This window comes from Dromaius novaehollandiae, chromosome 27 (assembly GCF_036370855.1).
Source record: "Dromaius novaehollandiae isolate bDroNov1 chromosome 27, bDroNov1.hap1, whole genome shotgun sequence".
Lineage (NCBI taxonomy): Eukaryota > Metazoa > Chordata > Aves > Casuariiformes > Dromaiidae > Dromaius > Dromaius novaehollandiae.
Window position 1 is genome coordinate 2,536,338 of NC_088124.1, and position 26,042 is coordinate 2,562,379.

Consider the following 26,042-nt stretch of genomic DNA (forward strand, 5'->3'; position numbering starts at 1 on the left):
GTGTCCTGTTGGGGGGAATCCAGCCCCTGAGTGGGACCTTTTACGTGAAGAATTTCACCATTGGCATTGAAGGTGGGCTAAATTTGGCTTATACCATTAGCTTAGCCCTACCTGAGCCCATGCTGCTCCTGTGCTGAGCTCTGGCACCGAAGGGAACTAGCGTGCCTGGAGATGTGGTGTCCTGTGAGTCCAGAGCTGTCGCTGGCTCTAGGGCCCCCGAATGTCCCTGGCTTGAAAGGGAAGGCTCTGGATTTGCCCCCAATTTATGGGGAGCAGAACTCAGGTCTTGACCTAGCTCCTTCCCTAGGACGTGATTTAAGAGGAAGCGATGCCTCCAGTGAACCAAGTTACCCTTGGAGGAAAGGGGTGACCAAAACCCGGCTCCCACCACCCTGCAGTCCCCCCAGCTCAAAGCGCTCCCCTTCCCCAGCGCAGAGGCACCGTGGGGGCCGCGAGGGCACCTCTCCGGGCTGCCCTTTGGTGGGGGGGCATTATAGTAACCTCCTGCCTTCCCCCACACTGCCAAGGGCAGGTGGGCGGGGGTGAAGCTGCCCTGCCAGGACCCACCGCTGCTTTTTTTATCCAAAAACTCGTGGTGTGGCAAAGCCTCCCCTCACCTGGGTTGGGGGGGGGGGGGGGGGACACGGACGACAGCCACCCCCCGGCACCCCGGCTTTGACGTGCAGCCCCGGTGACTCAAGCCTGCGTCAGGGGCTGCGTGTCCCTTTTTTCCTTCTCTTTCTCTCTCTCTCCTTTTTTTTTTTTTGGAGGCGAGCGGAGTTGCCTCCCCTCCGGCGGCGAAGGGGGAGCGGGGCCGGGCCGAGCCCAGCGCGCATCCGCGGAGCGGTGGGCGCGGAAAGCGGCCGCCGGGCGCGCAGCCACCGCCGCTGGGTGCGGAGGGCAGGAGCGGCGTCTCCGCGGCTGGGGGGGCCCGGGGGGGGGGGCCGGCCGCTGCCCGGCTCCGGAGAGCACCGGCTGCCGCTCCATCCTCCCCGCCGGCACCTGGTCAGTTTCTCCCGGGAGCCTGGTCAATTTCTGCCGGAATTTGGTCAGTTTCACCACCCCCCCCCCCCCCCGCCGGAGCCGCGGAGCCGCCGCCGGAGCGCGGAGGTAAGGCCGCCCCCTCCTCCCGCTTCCCCCCGCGCTGGTCCCCGCTCCCGGGGGTCTCCTGCCACGGTGGGCCCTGCCTGCTTGGTTCCCCCCTCCCCGCCTTTCCCCTAACCCTGCTGTCGGGGCCTCTCCCGGGGAGGATGCTCGGGGAGCAGCAGCGCTGAGCCGGGGAGGGGAGTTTAAGGGGGTCACCCGAAGCCTAGAGGCACCAGGCGTGGCCCTAAGGTAGGTGGCATCGGGGGCTGGGGGGACCTTCAGAGCCAGCAAATGGCTCTGGCCACCCCGCAGAGGCCGGGGGTAACTCTGGAGGACGGCTGGGGTTGGCGGGGGGCTCATCCCCGCCGAGCCGCTGCCCAAGGGTGGTGGAAACGCAGCTCCCAGGTTGACCTTGACAATAACATTGGGAGGGGAGAAAGCACTTAGCAGCAATGAATATTTAATTTTTGGCCCCCGAGGTGCTGGGGGTTATTTATTTTAATTTTTTTCCTGCCGCTTCCTAAACGTGCGTGGCTGGTTTCCGAGGCAAAAAAATGAGGGTCGGGTTCCTGATTTCGTGCCATTCACAGTATTTGGTGTGCGATTCCTTATTCTCTGCTGTGCATTCATTGCATCGCTGGATGCGCCCAGAGGTGTGTGTTTCCTCCAGCCGTGCTCTTGGGCTGGTGTCTTAGCCAGGTGCAGAGCTGCATTGCTCCAGTGATTTGGGGCTTAGACCAGCTGAGAAACCTGGTCCCAACTCTTCATAAAGGACCTAAAGGGTGAAACTGTTCTGATTCTTGGACCTTGCTTTGCATCTGAGGCACCTGAGGTTTGAATTCGTCAGGAGCTGATGTAACTATTTCTGGTTGTAGTAGGAAAAAACCCAAAACGCCTCGGCAACTGAGCTATTCTCAGGAGGACCCAGAGTTTCTCGTGAAATGTCTCTCCGGAGGTGCTGTGAATAGGTCAGGGAACCTGGATGGCGATTTGTCTGCAGTTTAGCTGGTTGGAAGGGAAATAAAATCTGGGTCCGATCTTTTGTTCTCCAGGATAAACTGGAGACAGCTCCACTGAAACCGATAGGAATGAGAGCTTTTGGTATAAATCTGGAGTGACTCCAGTGCCACTTCAGGCTTCCACAGAGTGGAGAATCTGGAGTTAACCCAGAGCCAAGTCAGATGGGAATCACGAGGATCAAATTTGCCCTAGATCAGATGTTGACCTACGCAGATCCAGACTAAATGGTCGCCTTGGAAGATGCTCTGATTTTACCCTAACCCGGGTTGTGTGCGAACTTGTTTGTTTACAAATAAAGAAGCTTCACGAACTACAATAGGGGAAGGCAGAGTCTGCGGTGGGATTTGGACTCTGCCTATCTGCTGCCTTCTAGGATAAACCTGGCCTGCTTTGGGGTTCAGTCGCTAACCGTCAGAGCGGGTGAGTTAAGAGGGGTCAGTCAGAGCCAACTGGAAAAAGATGATCTTGTGAATACAACAGAGCCCCGAAGGGATCATATGATGGTTGGTTTTGATATAGTGTCACACTGTTGCAGCTGATGTATGTTTTCATGATACTAAATGAGACATGAAAGGAGACCAAATTGGATGAATCAGTGGGATCATCCAGCTGTTATGTCTGGCTCACTACCTGCCTGCAGAATTGCCCTTTCCCTACGTCTGAAGGCGTCTCTGGTATCCATTGAAGAAAACAGTCACTTTTCTAATGTCAAAACTAAGCATCGTTAGCACAAATGCAGTGTGAGGGGCCCTGGGGAAACGCACCCACCCCTGGGGTGGAGCAGCCGGTGTGTAGTGTCAGCCACTCCTCCGCTTGCCTTTAAAGGAGCCGGGGATTATTTATAACATCTGTGCAGTCTTGCTGCTGAAAGCCATGCTGCAGGTGTAAGACAGAAGCAGAGGCAGGTCTGATTCATCAGGGAATGTGAATTGCTCCTGTGTCACGACGTTAAAGTGGGCCTAGACGTTCGCATGGGAAGGATGCAGCTCCGAGCACCCGGCTCCTCTGGGAGGGAAATGCCTGTTACGCACAGCCGAGCTGCTCCCAGCCAGGCGCTGGGGCTTTGAGCCCTGTTTCCAGCGAGGCTCCTTGCGGGTCCCTTGTCCTCCGACACCCCTGCGCTCTCCCATCTGCTCACGCCGGCCCTGTCCAAAGTCTGCGTCTCTCCGCGTGCCGGTGTGGGATAGCGAGTGCGCTGGTGCCCCGCGATGCGGCCCTGCACGAGCATCCCGGCTGGTGTGCCTGAGCCACCGCATGTCAGCTCTGCAGGTGCCCAGAGCCTGCCGCTAATTAGCAGGGATCATTTGAAGGAAGGGGAGAGAGTGAACAACCCTAATGAGCCCAGATGGCAAAAACCTTCCCCCTGGAGCTGGAGAGGACGAGCAGGGAGGAGAGAGAGCAGATCTGGAGCTCCGAGTCTCTCGCTTTGTAAGCAAGCCCTGGCACTGAATAGCTTTTAAAATGGACGCATCTCGTGCTGGCCTCTCCTCGTGCAAGGGAAGATTGCACGAAGGAGGCTGCAGGAAGGCCCGAGGAGCAGGGCTGGGGGGGATCAGAGCTGAAATGTTTCTGTGTGAGGCAAAAGTCCCTTCTGGGGGCTTTGAAGTGGAGTTTGGATGCTTCTTGGAGGGTCCCTCCCTTGGTTTCTTGCCGCTTGCAGGAATACGCTGCTGCAGGGCTCTGAATTTCCTCGGTGTGAGCAAACGCAGTCCCTCCCGCAGCCCTGTGCTCGGAAAGGAGCTGGTCCCTGACTGTGGGGAGAGAGCACAGGGCCAGGAGCTGATTTTCTCATGATTTGGTGCCTGAGGTGAGGTACGCACCGAGGGCTCCTTCCCTTTGCCGCTTGGCTTTGCAGCGCAGAGGGGGAAGACAGGAGATGCCTGCGTCCTTCCCTCCACCTCTCCTTCCTCGGCTCTCCCACCAGCTTCCCGCTGACCTTGGATCCGTCCCTTTCTCTCCGCGTTTCGGGTTTCCCCGTCTGCACCAAACAGCCCTGCCCTGGCTCCGGGGTCTCCCACAGAGGTGACCGCGAGCTGCTGCTCGAATCTCCCAGCCCAAGCCAAACAGTGGCCTTCCTCCTCTTGAGAGCCCTCCATGGCCCTGGACTCCTTGCTCTTCCCTTCCCTTGCTCGGTGACCTTCAGCAAGTCCTCTCCTTTCCGGGGCCTCAGTTTTCCCCCTGAGCTTTGCGAGGAGGGAGCCCGTCAGTCATTTATTGCCTCCAAATCCTGGCTTTGTGGGGAGCAAAGAAAAGGCTCTTTGGGAACGTTGCGGCTTTTGGGCCCTGCGTATCCGTGCTTTGAGATCATCCCAGAAAGGCTGCTGGAGAGAGCTGCTGGGGAAGGGACCAGCAGAGAGGCCCTGTGATTTAGATGTTATTCCAAGCTCATCAAATCCCACCTTCTTTCCCCCCCCCCCCCCACCTTAGTTTCCTCGTGGTGGACCCAAATGGGGTATAAATGTAGCATTTGGACACGGGACCTGGTCTGTCCCTGGGTGAGGAGAAAGCTCCTGCTGTGCTCATCCTCCTTGAATCTTCTCCAGGGGCTGCTCTCCTTAGGCACTGCTGGAAACCCACCTCTCCTCCCAGCCTGCATCTGCACCACCAGGCCCAGACCTAGCTGAAAGCTTTGCTGACACATTTCCAGCCTGTTTTATCGCTCCCCAGCCACCTTCCTGAGGAAGGAAGGATGGGCCAAGGCGGGGTACACGGCTCAGAGGCCACCCCCCATCTTGGCTGGGCGGGGGGGGACACTGGGGACTTGTCACCTGGTGCAAATGGGAGCCTGGGCTCAGCCTGCGAGTCCTGCGGAGGGGCCGGGCTTGGGGGACCACGGTCGCTTTGCCTGGGGGCCAAGGTCCCTTAGTGGCCCAAGCACCAAGGCAGCCAGCGAGGACCCTTAAAGTGGGAATCTTCTTTAAGGAGATGCCCGGGGAGACTAAGTGGTGGGAGATGAAGGAGACGACTTATCCCTAGGGACAATCCAGTGATGGTTTTGCCAGCGTCTCCCCTATAACACCCGGTGGGATGTTGGGAAGCGTTCTCTGGAGGTGTCTCCAAGGATGCTGGCACTGACCCCATGGGAGAGACCACAGCCGTGTTTTACCTGGGAAACGTGGTGGCACCAAGACACCTCCCTTCCAGGAGCTCATGAGGTTATTACAGGGCACGGGCCCCGAAAGGCCCTAATCTTTCTTCTAAAGAGAGAGAAAAATGCACATTTAAGAAAATTAAGGTCGTGGGGGGGCTGCATAAACAAGCCGAATCTCCATCTGTCAGTGACAAGCGTTTGCTCTCTCTATCCAGCCCGGAAAAGCTCATGGTTGTCAGCTGATCTGACTAGTCTTTCTCTCAGGGTCGTTATTATTTTTGGCAGAGGAATTTTTGATTGAATTCCCTTTCAATCAAAAAAACAGGTGGAAAAAGCTTTCTCATAGATTTGGAGTGCACTTTCCAATTTGTGTGTGGGGGGGGAGGATTAGGCCTTGGGACTGAAGCACTGATGACCTTTCTGCGGTTTTCCCTGCTCTGCTACAATTTGGACCCGTGTCCCGCGAGGAGGACTCTCCCACAGGGAGGAAGGCTTGTCCTCTGCTCTTTCACCCTCCCCTTTTCCTCCAGTGTCATCTCGCCCCGATGCCACCGGAGCTCTTGCCTCAGCTGAGCTCCTCCTGTGCTCCCCCAAATCCTTTGGGAATATCACCGGCTCTGACGTCCCCTGCGGGGCTCCTACGTGAGCCGGTCGGCGTCCTGCGTCACGGGCCGCAGGTCTGGTGGCTCGGCCAGCAGACCCTGATTCCCTTCGGCTCTGTCCCTAACGGGAGGAGAGACGCTGGCACCGCGGCCGAGTCCTTCTGGAGGTCTGAGTCACCCTCAGAAGGAGCTTCAGTGCTTGCTGAGCCGCGGGCGTTTCGGCGGAGCACCCAAATTCAAGGCCTGCGCTCATCCTCCGCAGGGCCTGATCCAAAACGGATGGAAACCCCAGCAATTCCCCGGCTGCTGGATCAGGACCTGTGCGAGGCTCCCTGTCCTGCTCCCTCCAGCCGCTGGCTCGGGGCTGAGGATGCTCCGGCCACGGGCAGCCGCTTGCTGGTAATTGCTGCTGTGGAGCCCTGAGCTGTTTATGTGAATGGGCCGCTGTTAGGAAATTAAACATTGCTGGATCGGGCTGGAAAGAATAAATCAAACGGCTTCTCCGAAGGAGCCTGATCCAGCAAAGTCCGTGGAGCCGGCACGGTTGCCTGGCAACGGATGCAGACTACAGCCTAAAATAGCTTTTCTAATAGGAACAGGAACTGGGCCTGGCAAACAGGGAACTTTCTTCAGAGGTGAAAAAATAGCGAGGTGAGGACGAGGAAATGTGAGATTTCCTGCTGCCAACGCTTTGCTTCCCTCCCACGCTGTGCCAGTGCCTCGACGCGCTGCCTGGGGACGGTCGCTGCTGCCTGGCCTGAACCCACTGCTCTGCAAACGTTTGCTGCAGGATTTGAGGCTTTGCTGGGGGTCTAAACTGAGTCAGAAAGATGGATATCTGCCCAAAGAAATATATAGAGCTGGGGACAGCTCTGGAAAAGCCGCAGTAGGGCGTGAGGTGGGACAGGTCCTTGGGCAGGGCACCACCACTCCTGCAGCTGCTGGTGACCTCTCCTGTGCCCCTGGGAAGCAGCGATGGAGGGCACTTGGGCTGTGTTTAGGGACAGGAGCGTTTGCATGTGGGTTTGGTGCGTGGGCCGTCGTGCTGTACGCACCAGCCCTTCTCGGTACGAGTGGGTAGTGCTGGTCCCTTCTCCGGGTCGGGCTCCAGGTTGGGTGGAGATCACTACAAATCTGAGAAAGGGAAGAGAAAAATCCCGTGCAGGAGTGACAGGGAGGTGCCAGATGGTGCTGAGCAGCGGCCTCTGATATCCTGTCCCAGATGTAAGATGCTCTCACCCAAAAGGGGAGAAAAGAAGGAAGCGTGACCCTTCGGGAAAATCATTTTTCCAAGACGCGGGGCTTCCCGTGGGTTTCCTGTATCTTCTCGCCAGCTGCTGTAACTCCATGGTCCCAGCTGGGGTGGGAGCTGCCGTCTGACCCCAGCGTGGTGAAGGGGGGCAGCGGATGGTGCTTTCTGTTGCTGGGTTGGGGAGCCCAGACCCAGCAGAGCAGATTTCCCTGGTGCCTTAGAGCTTTTCCAGGCTGGACAAGTGGGAGGAGGGCTGCGGGGTCATGGGCATCCTCTGAAACGTCTCCTTGTGTGGTCGCTCACGTGGCCGGAGGAGACCTCGAGCCAGGCAGCTGCGACATCAGCACGGCCCCTGCGCGTGTGCCGATCCCTGGGTGCAAACACGCAGCTGCACATTTGCAAACGTGCCCTGGCGTGCAAGCGGCTTGTGCCCATCGTAGCCCCGCGGACGCCCAGCCCTGCACCCAGGGGGGTCTGTTGGCTCGTGGACCTGCATCTCCCACCTTGCGCCCTGCTTTCCTTAGCCAGACAGACCGAGGTAGTCACACTGCGGAGCGATTGCTGTGCTGCTGGAAAGGCCTTTCTCATCGCAGCTTTAATGAAAAAGGGTGACGGTGGTGCCATCAGTCTTGCAAACGAGGCAGGCAGCCCCCGCGGTGGGGGCGAACGGGTGTAACTCCAGGGCTGGTGGGACCGGCGTGGCATTCCCCAGCCAAGGCCGGCCCGTGACGAAGGCCAGAACGATTGATGGCTTCGCATCGCCTGTGGCTGTTTTGCAGACGTTATCTGCTGTAAAACTGCTTGGGAAGATTTAGCTACAGGCTCCCAGGCTTTTAAGTCGTTCCTGATAACGTCCAGGGAAGGCGAGCGAGCGCTGGCATTTGTCACTGTCACCTGAGCGCAACGCCGAGCCTGCTCTTGGCTTTCGAGCCGTCCTAGGGCTGGGCTTGGGCTCGGGCTCAGGCTCAGGGAGGCAGATGCCCCTGAGCCGGGGGAAGGTCCTGCCCGTGGGTCACAGGAGGCTCTGCTTGATGGCTGATGAACCAGCGGCTTCATTCCCCCTTGGCCCTTAGCATCTCCCCAGAGCCAAGGAAGGTCCCCAAAGGCACAGGGATGTTGGAGACCATTTTCTTTGTGGTCCTGCCACCTCCACCAGCACCAGGACACCCTGCTGCACTTTAGGGCGAGGTAAAAATTGCTCAGCCTCCCTTGGCTCCTTCCCTGTGCAGGTCCTGCTGATGAAGAGGAGGTGAGGCCCGAGCTGCAGCTACCGCTGGTGCCGTTCCCTTTGGGATACTCGTCTTCTTCCTCCCTCCCCTCCCGGCCCCTCGGGGCCACGCGGAGCCATCCCGATGCCGAAGAACAGCAAGGTGACGCAGCGGGAGCACAGCAGCGAGCATGTCACCGAGTCGGTGGCCGACCTGCTGGCCCACGAGGAGCCCGTGGACTACAAGCGCAGCGTCCTCAACGTGACGGGCGAGACCTGGGACAAGCAGAAGGACGCGGAGGACGAGCTGGAGGCGGAGAACCGGCCGGCGTGGAACAGCAAGCTGCAGTACATCCTCGCGCAGATCGGCTACTCCGTGGGGCTGGGCAACGTCTGGCGATTCCCCTACCTGTGCCAGAAGAACGGAGGAGGTGAGAGATGGGGCAGGGCAGGGCTCAGTCCTTGCGACGGGGGATACGGCCCGATCCTGCCCGGCCGCCCACGGGTGACTCCCGTCGTAGCTGTGATTTGGATCTGGGGGTGGGAGGGACCGAGGGGGTTACTGGGGCTCTGGCACCCAATACGGGTGAGGAAATGGGGCGTTTTCACGGGGTGGCTGAAGGAGGAGACGGGCAGCCAGGACCTGCTGGAAAAGCCTCAGCCCTGGCACCACTTACCCCCACGTGTGCATCAGCGCAGAGGCTCCGGCACCTCCAGTGCTGCCCCTTTGCAAAGGGGGTCCGATAACCGCGCCGGGGGCAAGGTGGATCCCGGCCTGGGAGCCAGGAGGACTGGCTGCAGTTCCCAATTCCTGTTGGGGCAAATTGGAAATTAGAGGGGTGAGGAAAAAAGAAAAGAAAGAGTCCCTTCGTTTCTTTAGTTCCCAAAGCCGCTTGTATTGTATAGGCCTCCTGCCCCCTCCCCAAATCCTCCTGCCAGCCAACCCACCCTTTCATCTTCTCACAACCCAGGCCAGTTTCTACCCTGTGCAACCTCTGTTGGCTCCCAGGAGCTGCCCGGAGGGCCAGGTCTCCTACAGCCGGGCTGAGACCCGACACCCTTCATGACACTGATGAGCGGCGGGTTGCACGTCAGTGGTCCAGCTCCAGCCCTCTCCACCGCAGTGCTGCCCTTTGCAGCGCTGGGAGGCAGCTGCTGCAGGGCGGTGTTTAACAAAACCGAGATGGACCCGGCTTTCCGCTCCTAGGATCCGCTGTGCTTTGTGCCTCTCCCCTGCCTCCTGCTCGCCTCGGTCCCGGCAGCGCATAACCCAGCGAGCCCCCAGCCCCGGGGCTGGAAGCCTGCAGTGCTCTCAATAATTAAAACGTCTCCGGTGTCATCTTCGCGATGAGTCATTCTCCCAAACGGACCTGTGCAGTCAGCACTTCCCACCGCGGGGCCGCTCGCACCCCCCGCGCCCCCCTTTCCCGCCCGGCACGGAGCGCGCCGCGGCCAGCTCCTGCGGCTTGGTGCTTCCCGGCAGCCGGTTCCCGTGGAGAGCTGCCACGCGTAGCTGGGAGCGCCCTAGGCTGGGTCCGAGCGGGGCCAGAGCGGAGGAAGGTGCATTGCACCGTTGCACGGCGGGTTTGCACGGGGGCTGCGCGCCCGCGGTGGCCGGCGTGTCTGCAGGGCTTGCAGCGTCTGCCGCAGGTGCGCGTGCCTCGCCGCTCGCTCTAGTGCCTGCGGCGGCTGCGCTTCGGTTGCAGCGGCGGCGGTCGCACACGTGAGCTGAAGGAGGTTGGAGGCAGAGCCTGGGCGAAATTCGGGGCTGGGGTAAATCCATACGGTCCCGCTGACTTTGCTAGCGATCCCTCCCGCCGCAGCCCAGCTCTGGCCTGCGGCCTCTGAGCGAGTCTCCTGCTTAAACGAGGAGCGTGAGCTTAGAAAGGCTGCACACAACGTGGGCACGGGGATTCGAACCTACCGGGGCGGCAGCAGCCGTGAGACCTGCTGCAGCGGGGGAGACGGATGTGCTGGGTTTAACCCGGCGGGTCGGCTGCGTCCTGCGGCGGGGTGGAGGGGCGCTGAGCCAGGCAGGTACCCGGACAAGCAGCTGGTTTTAGGAACTCCGTGTTGTTATCTAGCATCTTCCCGCAGCGGGTCTCAGAGGCTTTCCAAGCTACCTGCACCGCTGCGCCCATTTTACAGATGGAGAAACTGAGGCACAGAGCTGGGAACTGGTGTGACCAGCAAGTTGCTGAGCTTTCCTGCACTCTTTCCTTCCTGGCCATGTGGCATCGTCTGCTCTGTCCCCTGGGATAAACACTGTTTTGCCCTCTTCCTACCACACCGAACCCTCTTGGCCCCGGCTGGCATTCCCAGGTGCCTGCGTCATACGAACGGATCCAACCAAGACCAATATGCACCAGCAAGGGCCTAAAGACAAGCACAGGCTTAAGTGTGGGGCTTCTGGGCAGACTGGTTCCCACTGGGCACGGGAAGGTGGCAGACGGATGGAGGTGGGAGCTGGGTTGTGGTGGACAGACCCCGTTTGGGCGTGCTGAGCAGTCCGCGCGAGCAGCCCTGGGACGGGTGGGAGGTTGCTGTTTTCTCTCCCTTCCTGGTCCCCGAGCGTTGCGTCCGCTGGAGAGAGCGGCTGCGTGTCGGCAGCGAGATGGGCCGCAGCCAAATCGCCGGGACTCGGTGTGCTCTGAGCTGGCCGGCAGCACCGCCTGCCTCGTGCCCACCGCGCGTGATGCCACCGGTGCCCGTCCCACCAGAGACCGTCGGGGAAAATCTCCAGTGTCAGAGGGAGAATCTGCACCTGCAGATCCGTCCATCCACCTTGTGCTCCCACTCGTCCATCCGTCTGGAAATGGAGATGCGGGAGAGGTGTGGGGCTGAGGGCCAGGAGCAGAGATGCAAGGAGGGAGCCACAGGTCCTGCCGTGGGACAGAGGGTAGCTGCTGTCACCAAGCTGTAAATCCACGGCGAACAGGCTCCGACGTGTCCCTTTGAAACACCCGCGGCCCCACGGGCAGCTGGAAATAAGCCACATGCTCCCGGTCCCGTCTCAGCCCCCGCCTCACGACGGCTCGGAGTAATTCATCAGCCGGGCGCTGCAGCGTGAGTCATCGCATCCTTTATGGGCATTTGGTTATGCTTCTTGAGCTGCTAATTTCTCCCCGGCCTCCTCAATTAGGCAGAGATGAAGCACGTTTCTCTTTCGAGTGACTTCTCCGCTGTGAGGTTCCCGCTTCGGCCCTCCCGGGGATCCTCGCTCCGGGGGGCACAGGGCGTCCGTGGGGGCCCGTGTCTCCGTGCCAGCGGCTCGGCGGTGCCTGGGTGTTTGGACACACGTGTGTGCGTGCAGGTGCCGGTCTCACCGGACGGGCTTGTGCCTGCCCTTGCATCCGAGACAGCTGGGACCGCGTGTCCGTGGACACGTGCCCGCTCACGGAAATGTCTCCTTGCATCTGCGGCGGGGTGTGTGTGCAGATGCTGGTGCGTGTGTATCATCGCATGCTTGTGTGTTCGGGGGTATCGGTGTGCGGGTGTTGCTCCCCCCTGGTGTGAACGAGCAGGAGCTGATGAACCAGCCAGAGCCCGTCCGGCCCTGTCCTCCCTGTCCGTCTGTCCTTGTCTGTGAGCGTGGGCTGGGGTCCGTGACGAGCCTCATCTCCCCGGCAGGCGCCTACCTGGTCCCGTACCTGGTCCTGCTCATCATCATCGGCCTCCCGCTGTTCTTCCTGGAGCTGGCAGTGGGGCAGCGGATCCGCCGGGGCAGCATCGGCGTCTGGAATTACATCTGCCCCCGCCTGGGGGGCATCGGCTATGCCAGCTGTCTCGTGAGTGTGCCCACAAATGCCCCCTCTGACCCTGTTTGCCCGACTGCCTCCGTGGGTCTGGGGCCGGTTCGGCGAGTGATCCCATCCCCTGGTCCCCCATCCCTGTGCCCCCAGGGTCCCTGCCCAGCGGGAGGTATTTTGGGGACCGCGCCGCTGCCCTGCGACTAAATATCATCTCCTCCTTCCTCTCCCCAGGTGTGTTTTTTTGTCGGTCTCTATTACAACGTCATCATCGGCTGGAGCATCTTCTACTTCTTTAAGTCCTTCCAGTACCCTCTTCCCTGGAGCGAGTGCCCCCTCGTGAAAAACGGCACGGTGGCGGGTGAGGGACCCTCTGCGGCAGCTGCGCGGGGGCAATTCCCGGGGGACGTGGGCTGCCGCCCCGGCACTGGTGGCTACTGCAGGGACACTGGTGGGATGTGGGTCCTATCGAGACTATTGGATATAGCCTTATAGGGGCACTTTGATAGCCAGGTATTATAAAATGTGATTTTTCTGATAGAGCTTAGACACCATCCCTTGGAGCAGAGCATTTCTGGGGCAGTGCTGCCTCCCCAACGGCTGAAGGAAGCCTAAGAGTCTAGGTTAGATGGACATATTTCCCTTGGATCAAACAAGCTCTGCTTCTGCTAGCAGCTTGGGGTCTTTCCCCACTCTTGGGGCGCGATGCCCGTTTTGGGGTCCAGGGCTTGGGTCTCCAGGATGCCGGGATCTGACCCAGGACTGCGGAGGGAGGCAGCGAGAGCCAGGCAGGACTGTGCCAGGGCTCGCCTGGCTGCTTCCTTAGTGCCCAGCTGAGACTCTGGTGGAGTTAATAGTGTGTTTAGTAGTTTCCGAACACCTCCTTGGGACACTGGGAGGTTTTATTGTGCAAATGTCTCTCCCCATATTGAACATCTTATTTTTGCTTGACAATGACTTTCCGTCCTGTCTCCTCTTCTTCCTGCAAAAAAATCAACTGTGGTCCTGTCCCCGGGGACACCTGCCTTCCTCGGCCGGCCCCGGCAGGTCTTTGGCATTAGCCGAGGTGAGTCTGCCGGGGACTCTCCCCCAAGCCCCTCATGCTCTCCTGCCTCTGGTTGGTTGCAGTTGTGGAGACCGAATGCGAGAGGAGCTCGGCCACCACCTATTTCTGGTACCGGGAGACCCTGGACATCTCCGACTCCATCTCGGAGAGCGGCGGCCTCAACTGGAAGATGACTCTGTGCCTGCTGGTGGCCTGGAGCCTTGTCGGCTTGGCTATGATCAAAGGCATCCAGTCCTCGGGGAAGGTGGGTGTCGGTGCTAAGCTGAGCCCAGCTGGGATCCATCCCTAGTGCTGGGCTCTGACCATGGTGTCGAGGCAGAAGCCGCCTGCTTGGCCCATGCTCTCCTGCCCTGCTGCGAGGGGGCCACAGGATGGCTGCCCAGCTGGCACCCACAGCAATGGCCCAGGGAAGAGCCACCTCAGGAGAGCCAAATAACCCGGCCAGGCCCCTGTTTTGGGGGATCCCTCCTCAGCACAGCCTATACGTCGTTATGGGCCCTGGAGGGAGGAGAGAGGAACATGCTGCAGTCCCTGTGGGCAAATCCCATGCTGGTCCCCTGATGTGTGCTGTCTGGACGGACCTTCTGAACAGCACAGATGTCATCTGCCGAAAGGGATTTAGGAGCCCAGAATGAGGCTGCAGCTCAGTTCCCGGCAGATCTCAAAAGCAGCTTCGCTTGTAGGACACAGTGGTGAGACCTGCGCCCTCCTTCATGGTGGGAGCTCTGGGGCCGCGAGCACGAGATGCAGGGCAGGGAGGAACAAAAGGCTTTGGGAGACGGATGCTGTTAACTTTCAGAGGCTGTTAATATTTTGAGCAAGGCTGTGTGAGCAGTGGGGTTGGATGCAGAAGGGCATGGTCCCCTCGGACACTCAGTGACCTCCCATCTCCAGATGTGCTCTGCAGAGCATCTGTCCTGTTGGCAGGTAGCACGGGGTGGTGAGTCCACAGCCCACCATCTCCGTGGCCTTGGGACAGGGGACAACAGGCCTCCCCCGGCCAGGTCCAAGCCCCTTTTCACCTCTGCTCACTGGAAACGTGCCCCGTGCCAGGTCCCAGCTGGGGCTGCCCCCGGCAGCCGCTGGGGAAGGGGGGAGGTGGGGTGCAGAGCTACCCATCCCCAGGCAGCAGCAGTTTGCATTTCAGAGATTTTTGGAGACCACACCAGCATCTTTGCATTTCAGAGACCCAATGGATTTTCTTTTCCTCTCCTAAGTGTGTCCATTCACTTCGCAATTCCCGGTGAGCTTTAGCATTTGTAGCATCCTGCACTGAGGAGTCCCACAGCTAAACCCTGCGCTGGATGGAGAACAGACCTCTTTCTGGGGTGGGTAACAACTGCCTGTGGCCCCAGGAGGGCAGTCAGAGCTGAGCCAGCCTGCAGAGGACCAGGCCAGGGCTTAGGGACACCAAGGGCCGAGCAAAGGGCAGCGCTCCAGCATCACGGCCCCTCCGGGTGGTGAAGGATACTGGCTTTGGGCCACATCCCCCTTCTCACCCCTGTCGTGTGGTCCTTGGGTTTAGGGAGAGGAGCGCAGGTGGCTGAGCACGGGAGGAGATAGATGAGATCGAGTCCACGTCACGTCCTTTTTGCCCTAGGTCATGTATTTCAGCTCGCTCTTCCCCTACGTGGTGCTGGTTTGCTTCCTGGTCCGAGGCCTTCTGCTGCGAGGGGCGGTGGATGGGATCATGCACATGTTCACGCCTAAGGTAAGGGCCGTCGAGCCCAGCAGGCTCCAAGGAGGTTTCCCTCCCGGCTGGTCGCGCTGGCTCGCTTTGCAGGGAGAAGGTGCAGTTGCCCCAGTGGCTGCAGCCACCTCTTCCCCGTAACGCAGCCTCGCACCCCTCCATGAGCTCCCGGCCAGGCTGCCGCTCGCGTGCACGCAGCAACCTGCAAGGGCTCTCTGCCCCAAAAGTCAGAGCATCAACCCCAAACCACCCTAGCAGTCCTGAGGAGTCAGCCGGGAGGTGGTCTCGGCCCCCCTAAATACAGGGTACGGCCAGGACAGACAGGAGCACTGCAAACGTGCCGGCCCTGGTGTGGGTCTGAGCATTAGCTTCGCTCCTGTTACCTTTGGGTGCCCAGACCCTGGGGCAAGGGAGAGGGGGTGCCTTAGGGGATGTATTTAGAGACCCCATAGGAAGATACTGGCTGGCAGAGAAACCTCCACTGGTGTTGTGTATCCATTAATTAACCAGCTAATTAATTAATTAAGCAGAGATGTAGATGAATCAGCTCAGCTGGCGAAGCTGTTACAAGATATTAATTATGATCTCTTGATGAATGACACTTGGAGGCCTCCAGCCTGCAGCTCTGGCTCACAGGAGGCGGGTTGTGATTCAGGGGATGGGGGGGGGGGGGTTAAACAAACCTATGAGCTGAGACATTTGATTTCAGATGCTCCAGGTGCTCTGGAGACAGCCCATGGCTGGAGGAGACCGGAGACTGACGGCAGTGCGTGGTCTTCTGGGGGGCAGATGGGGATGCTGGCTCCCTGGGACAGCTGGGCTGCAGGGCTTCGTACTGGGAGACCAGGCACCCAGACCAGGCCCTGGGGCAGAGGGAGGGAGCTGGAGCACCAGGAGATATGGCCAGACCAATTCATCTTTGCCTGCCTTTCTCACTGCCTCAGTTTCCCCTCCGTAAGAGAGGGAAAAGGGACCTCTGAGCACTCAGAAGTGCTGGGCAATGCAAGAACCTGACCAAGGCAGATGAAAGTCTCCTCACGGTTGCTCTGAAACCAGCCCATGTTGCAGGCACAACGGCCTTCTAACTTAGCTCTGCCTCTGCCAGGATGGGCTGCAGGGGCCCAAGCTGCCTAATTTTCCTCTTCTGTCTCCCCTCCAAGCTGGACAAAATGCTTGACCCCCAGGTGTGGCGGGAGGCAGCTACGCAGGTTTTCTTTGCCTTGGGCCTCGGTTTTGGGGGGGTCATCGCCTTCTCCAGTTACAACAAGCAAGATAACAACTGCCACTTTGACGCAACGCTGGTCTCCTTCATCAACTTCTTCACGTCCGTCCTGGCCACCCTGGTCGTGTTTGCTGTGCTGGGCTTCAAGGCCAACATCATGAATGAGAAATGCGTGGTGGAGTAGGTGGATTTTCTTTCTGTCTGGGGTGGGGAAGTCTGCTCCCGCTGCTTGTGCTGGGTCTGCCTGGCTCTTGTCCGTGCGCTGGAGGTGATGGAGTAGGTGTCCGAAGGCTGGGTGATACTGTGTTTTGGTAGACCCAAGTTCCTGATGATCAAGGCCTGGCTTTTCAAAGATGTCCCGTTGTAGCTGAGGCACAATTCTTCTGGCTCCAGGTGAGAACTGGGCATTCAGCTCCTCCAATGTAAAATCCAGCTGCAAGGTGGGCTGTTAGTCTGCAAACTGTGGGTGAATCCAATAGGTCTGGTCACATCATCTGGGTTTCCCCTGGTTTCCGTTCATCTTGGGGTCCCCTGGTTATGGGGTTAAGGAACAGCTGTTCTGTCCCCCAGAAGCAGCTGGACTAAGGCATATTTGTGCATCAAGAATTATCTTTAGACAGACTGAGCTGTGTCCATAAAAATCCTGACTGTGCATTGTGGAGTCCCAGAGCAGAAGAGATGCCACAGCAGCGTGCAGCAGAGCGGGGCCAAGGGGGGAGCAGAGGCCCCGTTCCCTGGTGGATGCCTGGCTGCATCCTCTGTCGTGTGGCCCAGTGCAACCTTTACTTGCTCCTTGGGACATTGCAAAGGGGTACCCTGACTGGTGCCTGGGTGACCCAGGAAGGCTCAGCCTGCCCCGTCCAAAGGGCTTGCATGGTCGGGCCATGTTCTCCACCCCGGGAAGAAGGGGACTTCTCTGAGTGACCAGGCTCTGCTCTCCCTTAGGAATGCTGAGAAGATCTTGGGGTACCTGAACACCAACGTGCTGAGCCACGACCTCATCCCACCCCATGTGAACTTCTCCCACCTCACGGCCAAGGACTACAATGAGATGTACAGGGTGATCATGACGGTGAAGGAGGGGCACTTCAAAGAACTGGGCTTGGATGCCTGCCTGTTGGAGGATGAACTCAACAAGGTACCTGGCAGCTTTCCTAACAGGATAAGGAGGTCACCTCACCCATTGCCCCTTCCTGGTAGGATCTGCTCTACTCATGTTGCTCCTGGCATGTGGACCTGGAAAAAATATTTTTAGAGGCTCTCCAGGGATGGGGGTTCCCTGCCTCCGTGATCTTCCCCAGTGCACAGTGGTCCTTACTGGGGCAGGGGAGAAGTTCTGCCCATAGCAAGTATAGCAGAAATCTGAGGCTGGGGTACTAGACTGTATTTTTCTTCCCCTGATGAGACATTCAGCATGATGGGAGAAACCTGAGGCATGAGGTTACAGGATGTGCCATAACAAGCTCTGTCCCTGACGTGATTCTCCCCTCCTTTTGGTCCTCTCTCTCCCTGGACAGTCGGTGCAAGGAACTGGCTTGGCCTTCATTGCCTTCACAGAAGCCATGACTCATTTCCCGGCTTCGCCATTTTGGTCCGTCATGTTCTTCCTGATGCTGATAAACCTGGGGCTGGGGAGCATGATTGGGACCATGTCCGGCATCACTACGCCCATCATCGACACCTTCAAGGTGCGGAAGGAAGTGTTCACAGGTGAGGTCTTTTCTCCTGCATCCTCCTGGGGAGGGGTTGGAGGGTCCCCACAGCCCCGGGGAGTCTCTCCAGAAGAGCATGGACATGATGGATGTGTACTGGGCCCCGGAGGCATGAGCAAACAGCTAATGGACTGTGTGATGGAGCCCTTGGTTCCCCTTGGGACGCTCTGCTGACCATGCCCTTTTGCTCTCTGCAGTTGGCTGCTGCATCTTCGCCTTCTTGGTGGGCCTGATCTTTGTGCAACGCTCTGGGAATTACTTTGTCACCATGTTCGATGATTACTCGGCCACGCTGCCACTCACTGTTGTGGTGATCCTGGAGAACATCGCTGTGGCCTGGATTTACGGCACCAAGAAGTAAGGCATTTGCCCAACAACAAGAATAACCAACTGTGCTGTAACTCCTAACTAAAACCTGTCCTTTCAGCTCTTTCCCATAATATGTTTTCCCCAGGAGGCCAGCTGTGAGGGAGCAAATGCCCCAGATGCAGTTACCTCATAGAGGCAGTAACCGGCTAAGCAGTAGTAACTCAGTCCACCTTGATCCGCTACCCTGTCCTAGGTGTAACCCAGCCCCGGGAGCAAATCCTTCTAGAGGGCATCTAGTGTTGGTTATGATGCTGTGTTACTTGTCGTTACCCTTTGGCCTGAGGCTTCAGGGCGAGTCTGGAAGGGGGATCTTGTGCCCATCCTTGTTGGCCAGAAGCTGGCCAGAGCAAGATGCTCAGCTGGCCTTTTCCTGAGGAGGTTCCCAGCCAGTCCTACGGGCACTGGAGACACAGAAGCTTGCTTGGACCAGCTGGGCTCTTCTTGGGCCCTACACTGGGCATAATTCACAATGGAGGCTGCTGGGAGGAGGCTTCTCGCTTGAAGGTGGGGAACAGCACGGCTCCATCTCTTTCTCTTGGCAGGTTCATGCAGGAGCTGACAGAAATGCTGGGTTTCCGGCCATATCAGTTCTACTACTACGCCTGGAAGTACGTCTCTCCCATCTGCATGGCTGTGCTCATGACCGCCAGCATCATCCAGCTGGGGGTCAGCCCCCCAGGGTACAGCGCGTGGATCAGAGAGGAGGTGAGCACAGCTCCCTTTCCAAGATCCACCTTCACCCCAGGCCCAGACTGAGTAGCAGGTAGCTGAAAGGTATAGAGCATCCCGTGTCCCCTGCTGTTCCCCAGCTCTGCTTTTTTCTCTTCGTGCTGGGAGACGTCCTGGCTGTGGCTGCTCATCCTCTGCAGGCAAAGATCAGGTTTGCCTGCCCTGCCCAGAAGTCTTAAGCCAGCTCTGACCATGGGCCAAAGTTTGAGCTAGGGATTTGTTTTGCACGAGGTCAGTCCTTGTCTGATGAAACATCTGACGGAGTAAGGATTTGGTGAAGAACTGGGCTGAAGGATCTTACAGCTTGGTTCCAGGGTGGAGGTGTTCTGGTGGAGAGCCCTCAGCTGCTCCAGTGGACAGAAACTGGTTTTCTGTGTTCCCTCCCCACCATCTCTAAAGATCTGATTCACCCGTTTCCTCTTCATATCAAACGCATGCTTAGCATGAAGTAGGAGGTTCAGGGACACGCAGAGCTTGCTCAGTGTAGGCAACAAAAGACTACACCGCACTCCGTAGCCTCCTTTTCTGGCTGAAATATTTGCAAAAGCAAATGTGCTGTTGGGACACCAAATCCCAACGTTCCACCTGCACTTGTGCAAAGTAAGGAGACCTACCTAGGAGACACAGTGTCCTGCAGTGAGGAGTTCCACAGCTCTGCTACACACCGAGTGCAGGACCATGTCCCTTTCCTTGTCTGAACTCACCTTCTGATAGCTCCGTGTGACTCCCTGAAGATGAAGCCTGGAAGGAGGCTGTAGGAATTGCCTGGCACTTAGGAGACCTTGTACCTGGGGTACATGGCTTTGGCCTTTGCTGTGGTAGTCCTTTCAGTGGCTCTGAAATGCAGGAGGGGGACTGAAGCTCCACTGTGCACCTGGGTGGGAATGTAGATGATGGAGGAGAAACTGACACCACTCATGTCCTTCTAATGACACTAATATCCATCTCTTCCAGGCTGCAGAAAAGTTCCTTTTTTACCCAACCTGGGCCATGGCTATTCTCATCTCCCTGATCATCCTGGCATCTCTACCTCTGCCTCTGGTCTTCATCCTCCGTCAGTTCCACCTCGTGTCAGATGGCTCCAACGCCCTCTCTGTCACCTACAAGAAGGGCCGGATGATGAAGGACATCTCTAATTTGGAAGACAACGATGAGACCCGCTTCATCTTGAGCAAAGTGCCCAGTGAGACCCCGTCCCCCATGCCCACGCACCGTTCCTACCTGGGTCCTGGCAGCAACTCCCCCATGGAAATGAGCAATGCCCCGAACGGACGCTATGGGAGCGGGTATTTACTGGCCAGCACCCCTGAATCTGAACTGTGATGGTTGCCTGCCTACCACCCCCACCGGGAGAGAAGGTCACTGGGGAGTGGATCCTAGCTGTCCAGGCAACAGGAAAATTAATTAATTAAGAAAAATGACAAAGAAGAAACCCCTCTTAGAATCGTAATCAAAAGCAGCCATTTCCAAGACGACAACGGGAAAAAGGGATTGCAGGAGGGGCAGGACTCTCCTCCAACAACCTTCGGCTGAAAGGCAGGACCCCTCATAGCTTGCCTGTGGGGAAGGGAGGAGGAACAAGAGGTGCTGCAATATCTTTCTGAGGGTTGTTCTCGTGCAGCTTGAAGCTGAAGCAAAGAATCTCACTTTCTGAGCAGCTGATGGTTGGAAAAAGGACCCAGAGCAAGGTGGAAAGCCAACCACGCTTCCTCCTGTAACCCAGAGCTCTTCCCTCTCTGTTTTCCTTTAGCTGGGAGAAGTCATGGCCTTATTCCAACGAGCACAATTAACCATTGATGTTCATAGCACAAAAGGGTGCTGTTGTTGTCACCATCGTTGTTGTATTTCCTGTAGTTTTTATAGCTGTGGACACACCCAAATAACCCCAAATTTTGACCAGGGTTGGCAGGGAGCAGTGCTGGGTTGGCTGAGCTGTTGCAACGTGTGGGATTGCTGATGGTAGATCCTTGGTGTCTGTTTTGTTACCACCAGCACGGAGACAGTGTCTGTGAGCCGTTCGGAGACACGGGGATCGCCCCCTCCGCGTGAAGATGTGGCTAGCACACTCCTTGGTTAGGCAGCGTTATCGTGCTGAGTGGCCGAGGGACCTCTGAAGGGAGGGTGATTTTGGGTACGTGAGCGCGTGCAGGATCTAGCCAGGGTTACCGTGATGTGGGTCAGGAGCAATCTCCTGGAATTACTCCTGACACGTGGGATGCTCTGTTGAATCCAAATCCCTGGCGTGGTGAATCGTCCCCTCTTGCCGCTCTCCTTGGATGTCCTGGAGGGACAAGCAGAGAGGCGGTGGGGCGTACAGTCCTACCACAGTCCTGGTTTAGCTCTCAGGAAACCATCCCCTGACTTACCTCCTTTGCAGCCGCCGGCTGAGGTGAGCTGGGCAGTGATTCTCTCTGGACAGGCGTCTTCATTTCGCACAGCTTCAAGCCAGGGTCTGCGTTGCCTCCTGTGGCACCTCTGTTAGGGACCCACCAGGCATCTGCTGGGAGCATCCAGCTCTTGCGGGCAGCAGAGGGAGGACATGTCTTCTGAGCACCAATTATTTTGGGCTCGGTGCCAGGTCCTAATGTCCTTGCTAGCGCTTGACCCTGGCTGGTGACCCCACGTTGCGTAGCTGGGCTCTGTCCTGCCCATCCATGTTATTTGGGGACCAGACTGCTGAGACATTGCATTGCTTCTCCCCAGGCTATCTAGAAAGGGTCGGGCTCTCCCAGGTCAGAGAGCATGTCTCCTGCTGGGACTGAGGGTCAGTTCCCCAAATCCTACACCTAGCCGAGCATTTCTGTCAAGGGTACCAGTATTACATGTCCTTTTTCTTCTTTCCCCATGGGGACAGAGGAGCAGTTGCCTGCTTGAGCCCTCTCTCCTTCTAAGCACATTGCTAAGGTCTCAAATGCCGAGGGTGCTCCTTAACCTCGGTCCTACTGTGCTTAGAGCACACGTGATGGTATTTCAAGCCACTTTGAAGGCCAAGTTCATAGGTGCTTGCCCACGACCCCTCCTCTCCTCCTTTGCTTTTCTATCAGTGGATTTTCTCCTTTCTTAATTCTCCTTTTGGCTGGGAGGCAAAGGCAGAAAGTACCTGGTCTGCTCACCACATCCTTGACTTCTCTTAGCATCCCTGAGGCAGGAGGTCCCTCACAACGACGTTTCTCTTGCAGGTTGTGATCCTTTATTTATAGTCTTTCTCCTTTCTATCAGAGGCTCTTCTGAGGGCCTGGAGCTCTTCACAGACAGTTAACCTGAGCCTTTCATTAGCCATTTTACTGGGGAGAGGGGGAAAACAGAGGTTTGGACTGAATTGAGGCAGCTGAGGCTTTCCTGATGGCTCAGAGGAGCATCAGCCCTGTGCGGTCAGGACCAGGCAAGCTCTCTTTTCTCTCCTCCAGCTGGTCTCTCCTTCACCATCCCCTCTGCCACCAGTTCAGTTTTTCCCTCCTTCCCCTGCCCCTACAGAGGGATATAAAAATTGTCCCACTGGATCATCTCAAAATGGGAGAAGCACAAAGACCATGCGATTTCCTGTCGCTAGGCAAAGACGTTCCCTCCAATCTCTCTTATTTCTCCCTCTGTCTCTCTGCCTTTCCTCCACCTGGCCAGCAAAACAGACAACGAGCCAAATTGTTGCACCTCCATCACCTTCCCGATCTCCCTGCGGCTGTAAGTCAGACCAGCACCCCTGAGCCCAGGGGCCCGATTCCCACCGTAGCTCCCATGGAGTTAACGGAGCAGGACACCTCCGGGAGTCGGATCGTGCGACCCACTCCGGTGGCGTGACTCCCCTTGAACCCGGGGGGGAAGGACCTGGCGCTCCATCTCTCCTAGTACAATTCCCAAACCAGCCAGGGAGGCATTTGCTTTCCTTCCCTCTTCTTGCAGTGTCAATAAGAGGCAAAGTCAATAAGAAGGTAACAAAAAGCTATATTATATATATATATTAAAAGTATTTACAAAGAGAGGAGATGGAATAATATCTTAAAGATTCTCTATTTCTATTGTATATTTATTCTGTAAATGTCACTGTAAATGCTGTTAAATGACAAAGCGTATTCCAAAGTGGCCCGTGACTTAACTTTCATTCTCAGTGCTGTACAGGTCAATTTTCACTGTGTATATCAGACGCGTTTCTACCGTTTTATTTCTCGTGTGTGGTGGGCGGCCGTCTCCCGCCCCGGCTCCAGGGGGTCCAGCCCTCTGGGGCAGCCAGGGGTGGGGGACGCCTTTCTTTTTATCCGTGGAAGTACTGTATTTCTTCGTGGCATTTGCTCGGTGTTAGACGCAAGGGTCCGGGGGGGTAAGTTTTAGGTGATAGCGTGTCGTCGCCGTGTGAGCGTGCGCGTGTTCGTCCGTAGAGGCCGTGTGCGGGGAGGGTATGTGCGCGTGTCCGTGTGCGCGTTTGTGTGTGGTTAGGATTCGCTTTTCACCGTGCTCGGTCGCTTTTGGAGCCTGCGTTGGGGGTTTCTGCCGCTCGCTGGGGCAGGCCCTTTTCGGATGCACCTTCCCGCGGTCCCCGTGGCTGCCGTCTCCCCGGTGGGGCCGCGGACCAGGCCGACCCACGGCAGCTTTGAGCCCTGGCGATTTTATTTGTTTTATTTTTAATTTTTCCCGCGGAGGCACAGGGAACAGCTGCTAGTTATGAGCACAGGCACTTTTCAGTTTTCCTCCTGGGTGTCGGAGAAGGACATGGGAATCGCTGCCGATATTCCTGCCCTCTCCTCTCGGCTTAGGTTCCCAGCCCGGATCCTGCTGCCTGGCGGGAGACAGCATCCCCGGCTCGGGGCGAGGAGCAGCTGCCTAGAGCAGGAGGGGTTGAAAGTCGCTGACGCTGGAGAGGAGCTTTACAGGCTTCGGTGGTGCTGGTCCAAGGGGCAGGTGCCATCCACGTCCGGGGCTGGAGCCGATTTACAGCACCTCCCAGCATCCCTCCGTCCCTCCAGGACAGCCCCTGCCTCTCCTCCTGCCCTGGGTCTCGCTGGCAGGAGCGGGGACCGGGCAGCAGAGCGGGGTGGCCTTGGTGGCCAGGGTGGCCCTCGGGGGGGGGGACATCCCGGGCAGAGCGACGGCAGCGAGCGGGATGCGGCCACGTGCCCCGTCGGCAAGCACAGCGCTGGCGAAACCCTCCTGTACAGGTCCAAAGCACAGATCTCGTAGTAACTCGTCCCATGTATCCTCGTAGCCCGTGTATTTACCAAGCGGGCCGTGCCGGCCGGACTCCTCCTCGGGAGAAACCCTGTAACAGCTGTAACAGAGTCCGATTAAAAGTCTCTTCTTACCGAGCCGCCTCCGTTTCCTTGCTGGGGGTGGCCCTGGGGGTCTCGCTGAGGCTGGGGGGTGCAGAAAGCTATACCCCTATCATCTTTCTACCTCCGCTAATCCCTTCTGACCCGCTTTCTCGTCCCTCCATCCTTCCCCTTTTTTTTCCAGAGGGCCCATCCACCCCTCCATCCCTGGAGAGGGGACCTGGGTCCTTGTCATCTCTTCGTACAGCTCCCGGCACGAAAGGCTCAGAGTCTGCGAGCGGCGCTCCAGCGTCTCCCTGCCCCGTCCTCACCCGGCCCCGCTGCTGCCGGAGGCTCCCGAAACGCTGCGGAGGGGAGGGCGGCTCTCCCGAGGGACCCGAGTCATTTACGGCATCCCCCAAGGACGCCGGCTGCCGGGTACCAGCTCGGTGCCAGGCCTGGCGGGAAGCGGCTCTGGCAGAGCCGCCCGAGGAAGCCCCAGGGGTGGTTTCTTCCCTCTCCTCCCACCTTCTGCAGCTCCTTGGGCATCCCGGGGCTGATCCACGCATGGGGAGCAGGGAGAAGGGAAGGAAAACCAGGCGGATGGGACCAAGCGGGAGCCCCCGGCAGCACCGTGCACCAGGGGTGGGAGCCAGGGCCGCATCCCCGTTGCAGCGGGCGCAGGGCAGCTTCTCCCCAGCATCTCCGCTCCGATGAAGGGAAGCGATGAAAGCAGCCCGGACGCGTGGTGGGGAGAGGTCCCAGCAGCTGGAGGTCTCTGATAAGGGGAGGAGATGCCAGGAGCTGGGGCTGGAGGCTCGGGTGGGAAGGCAGCGGCTCCCGTCACGCCAGGCACGGCGGTCAGAGCAGCGGGGAAGGGACGCGCTCGGCTCCTCTGCTGGCCCAGGTGACAAGGGGACCTGCCGGTGGGGCACGAGGTGAGTCGCTCCCTCTTCCTCCCCATCCCTCCTGCTCTCGTGCTGCCACGTGTGCTGGGTGTCTCCGGGCTTGGGAAGAGGCTGCGCCCTGGACCCCGGGAGCGGGGATGTGTCCCAGGCACCGGTCCGGTGGGATGGGAGCCCGGCAGGCTGCCGCGAGGCTGGCTTGTCCCCGGCCACCCCACCGCCCGGGGGGGTGTCGTCCCCTTCTTCTCTCCCAGGCAGGGAGCAAAACCCAGCAAAAAAACCCCAAACAGCCCCAGGCTTTGGTGCATCTTTGGGATCGCACCGAGCTGGGCTTGCTCCGGTCGTGGAAAAGCCCTGGGCACCTGCAGGGCCAGGAGGGAGAGACCAGGGTCCCGGGGTCCAGGGATCCGTGCAGAACCGAGGCATGAAGCAAACCAAAAAGGGTGGTTGTGGTCATTGTGGCACTAGGAAAAAAGCCTAAAAGCAACAGGCCTAAATGTGAAATTTAGGCTAAATTCATACTTTTTTAAGAAAAGCGACTTCCGCAGCTTTTGGAGCTGGACTCCTCAAAGACGTGTGTGTGGGTGCTGGTCAGTGAGGGCTGCACTTGCAGTTAACCCCCCCCCCCCCCCCAACATTCACGTTTTTGAGAACTCCCCATGCCAGCCCAGACCTGGAGCCTGCACCCAGAAAGAGGTAAAGGTGGGTGCCGTCGGATCGGGGGGTGTTTTCTGGGTGTCCAACCCCCATTCTGGGGGGGCAGCCCGTGTCCTCGTGGCTCCTGCAAGAGTTGTCCCCTGGGATGGGGGGAAAGGAGGGTCCCCGTCACCAACCTCACGTGCCGTCGGGGGTGAGCTCTGCGCTGGCGGCTGGGACGCAAGCGGGTGCTTGTCACCCTGCTCGAAGGCTACGTCCAGGGGAGGTGGCTGGGAAGGAAATGTTCTTCCCGTCTCAAAATAACCCTGGACTGACTGTTCCCTACCTCTGGGTATGGACACGCGGTGCAGTGGCTGCTCCCGCTAATGGCAACGTCTCGCTGCAGTTCTCAGAGTCATTTATCCCTGCTTATGAACGTGGGGAAACCGAGGCACAGCGACAGCCCGTG

At 58.3% G+C, this 26,042-nt stretch overlaps 1 protein-coding gene across 1 annotated transcript; it reads left to right on the forward strand.

Annotated features, from left to right (window-relative positions):
• Nucleotides 1-839: 839 nt before the first annotated feature.
• On the forward strand, nt 840-24,089 carry SLC6A17 (solute carrier family 6 member 17). Its single transcript, XM_026111947.2, has 12 exons — nt 840-1,110; nt 8,281-8,689; nt 11,889-12,046; nt 12,242-12,368; nt 13,136-13,317; nt 14,674-14,784; nt 15,924-16,165; nt 16,931-17,123; nt 17,503-17,695; nt 17,895-18,054; nt 18,609-18,771; nt 19,750-24,089. The coding sequence occupies exons 2-12, from the start codon at nt 8,404-8,406 to the stop codon at nt 20,116-20,118; spliced, it is 2,184 nt and encodes a 727-aa protein (XP_025967732.1). The 5' UTR covers nt 840-1,110; nt 8,281-8,403; the 3' UTR covers nt 20,119-24,089.
• The last annotated feature ends 1,953 nt before the right edge of the window (nt 24,090-26,042 follow it).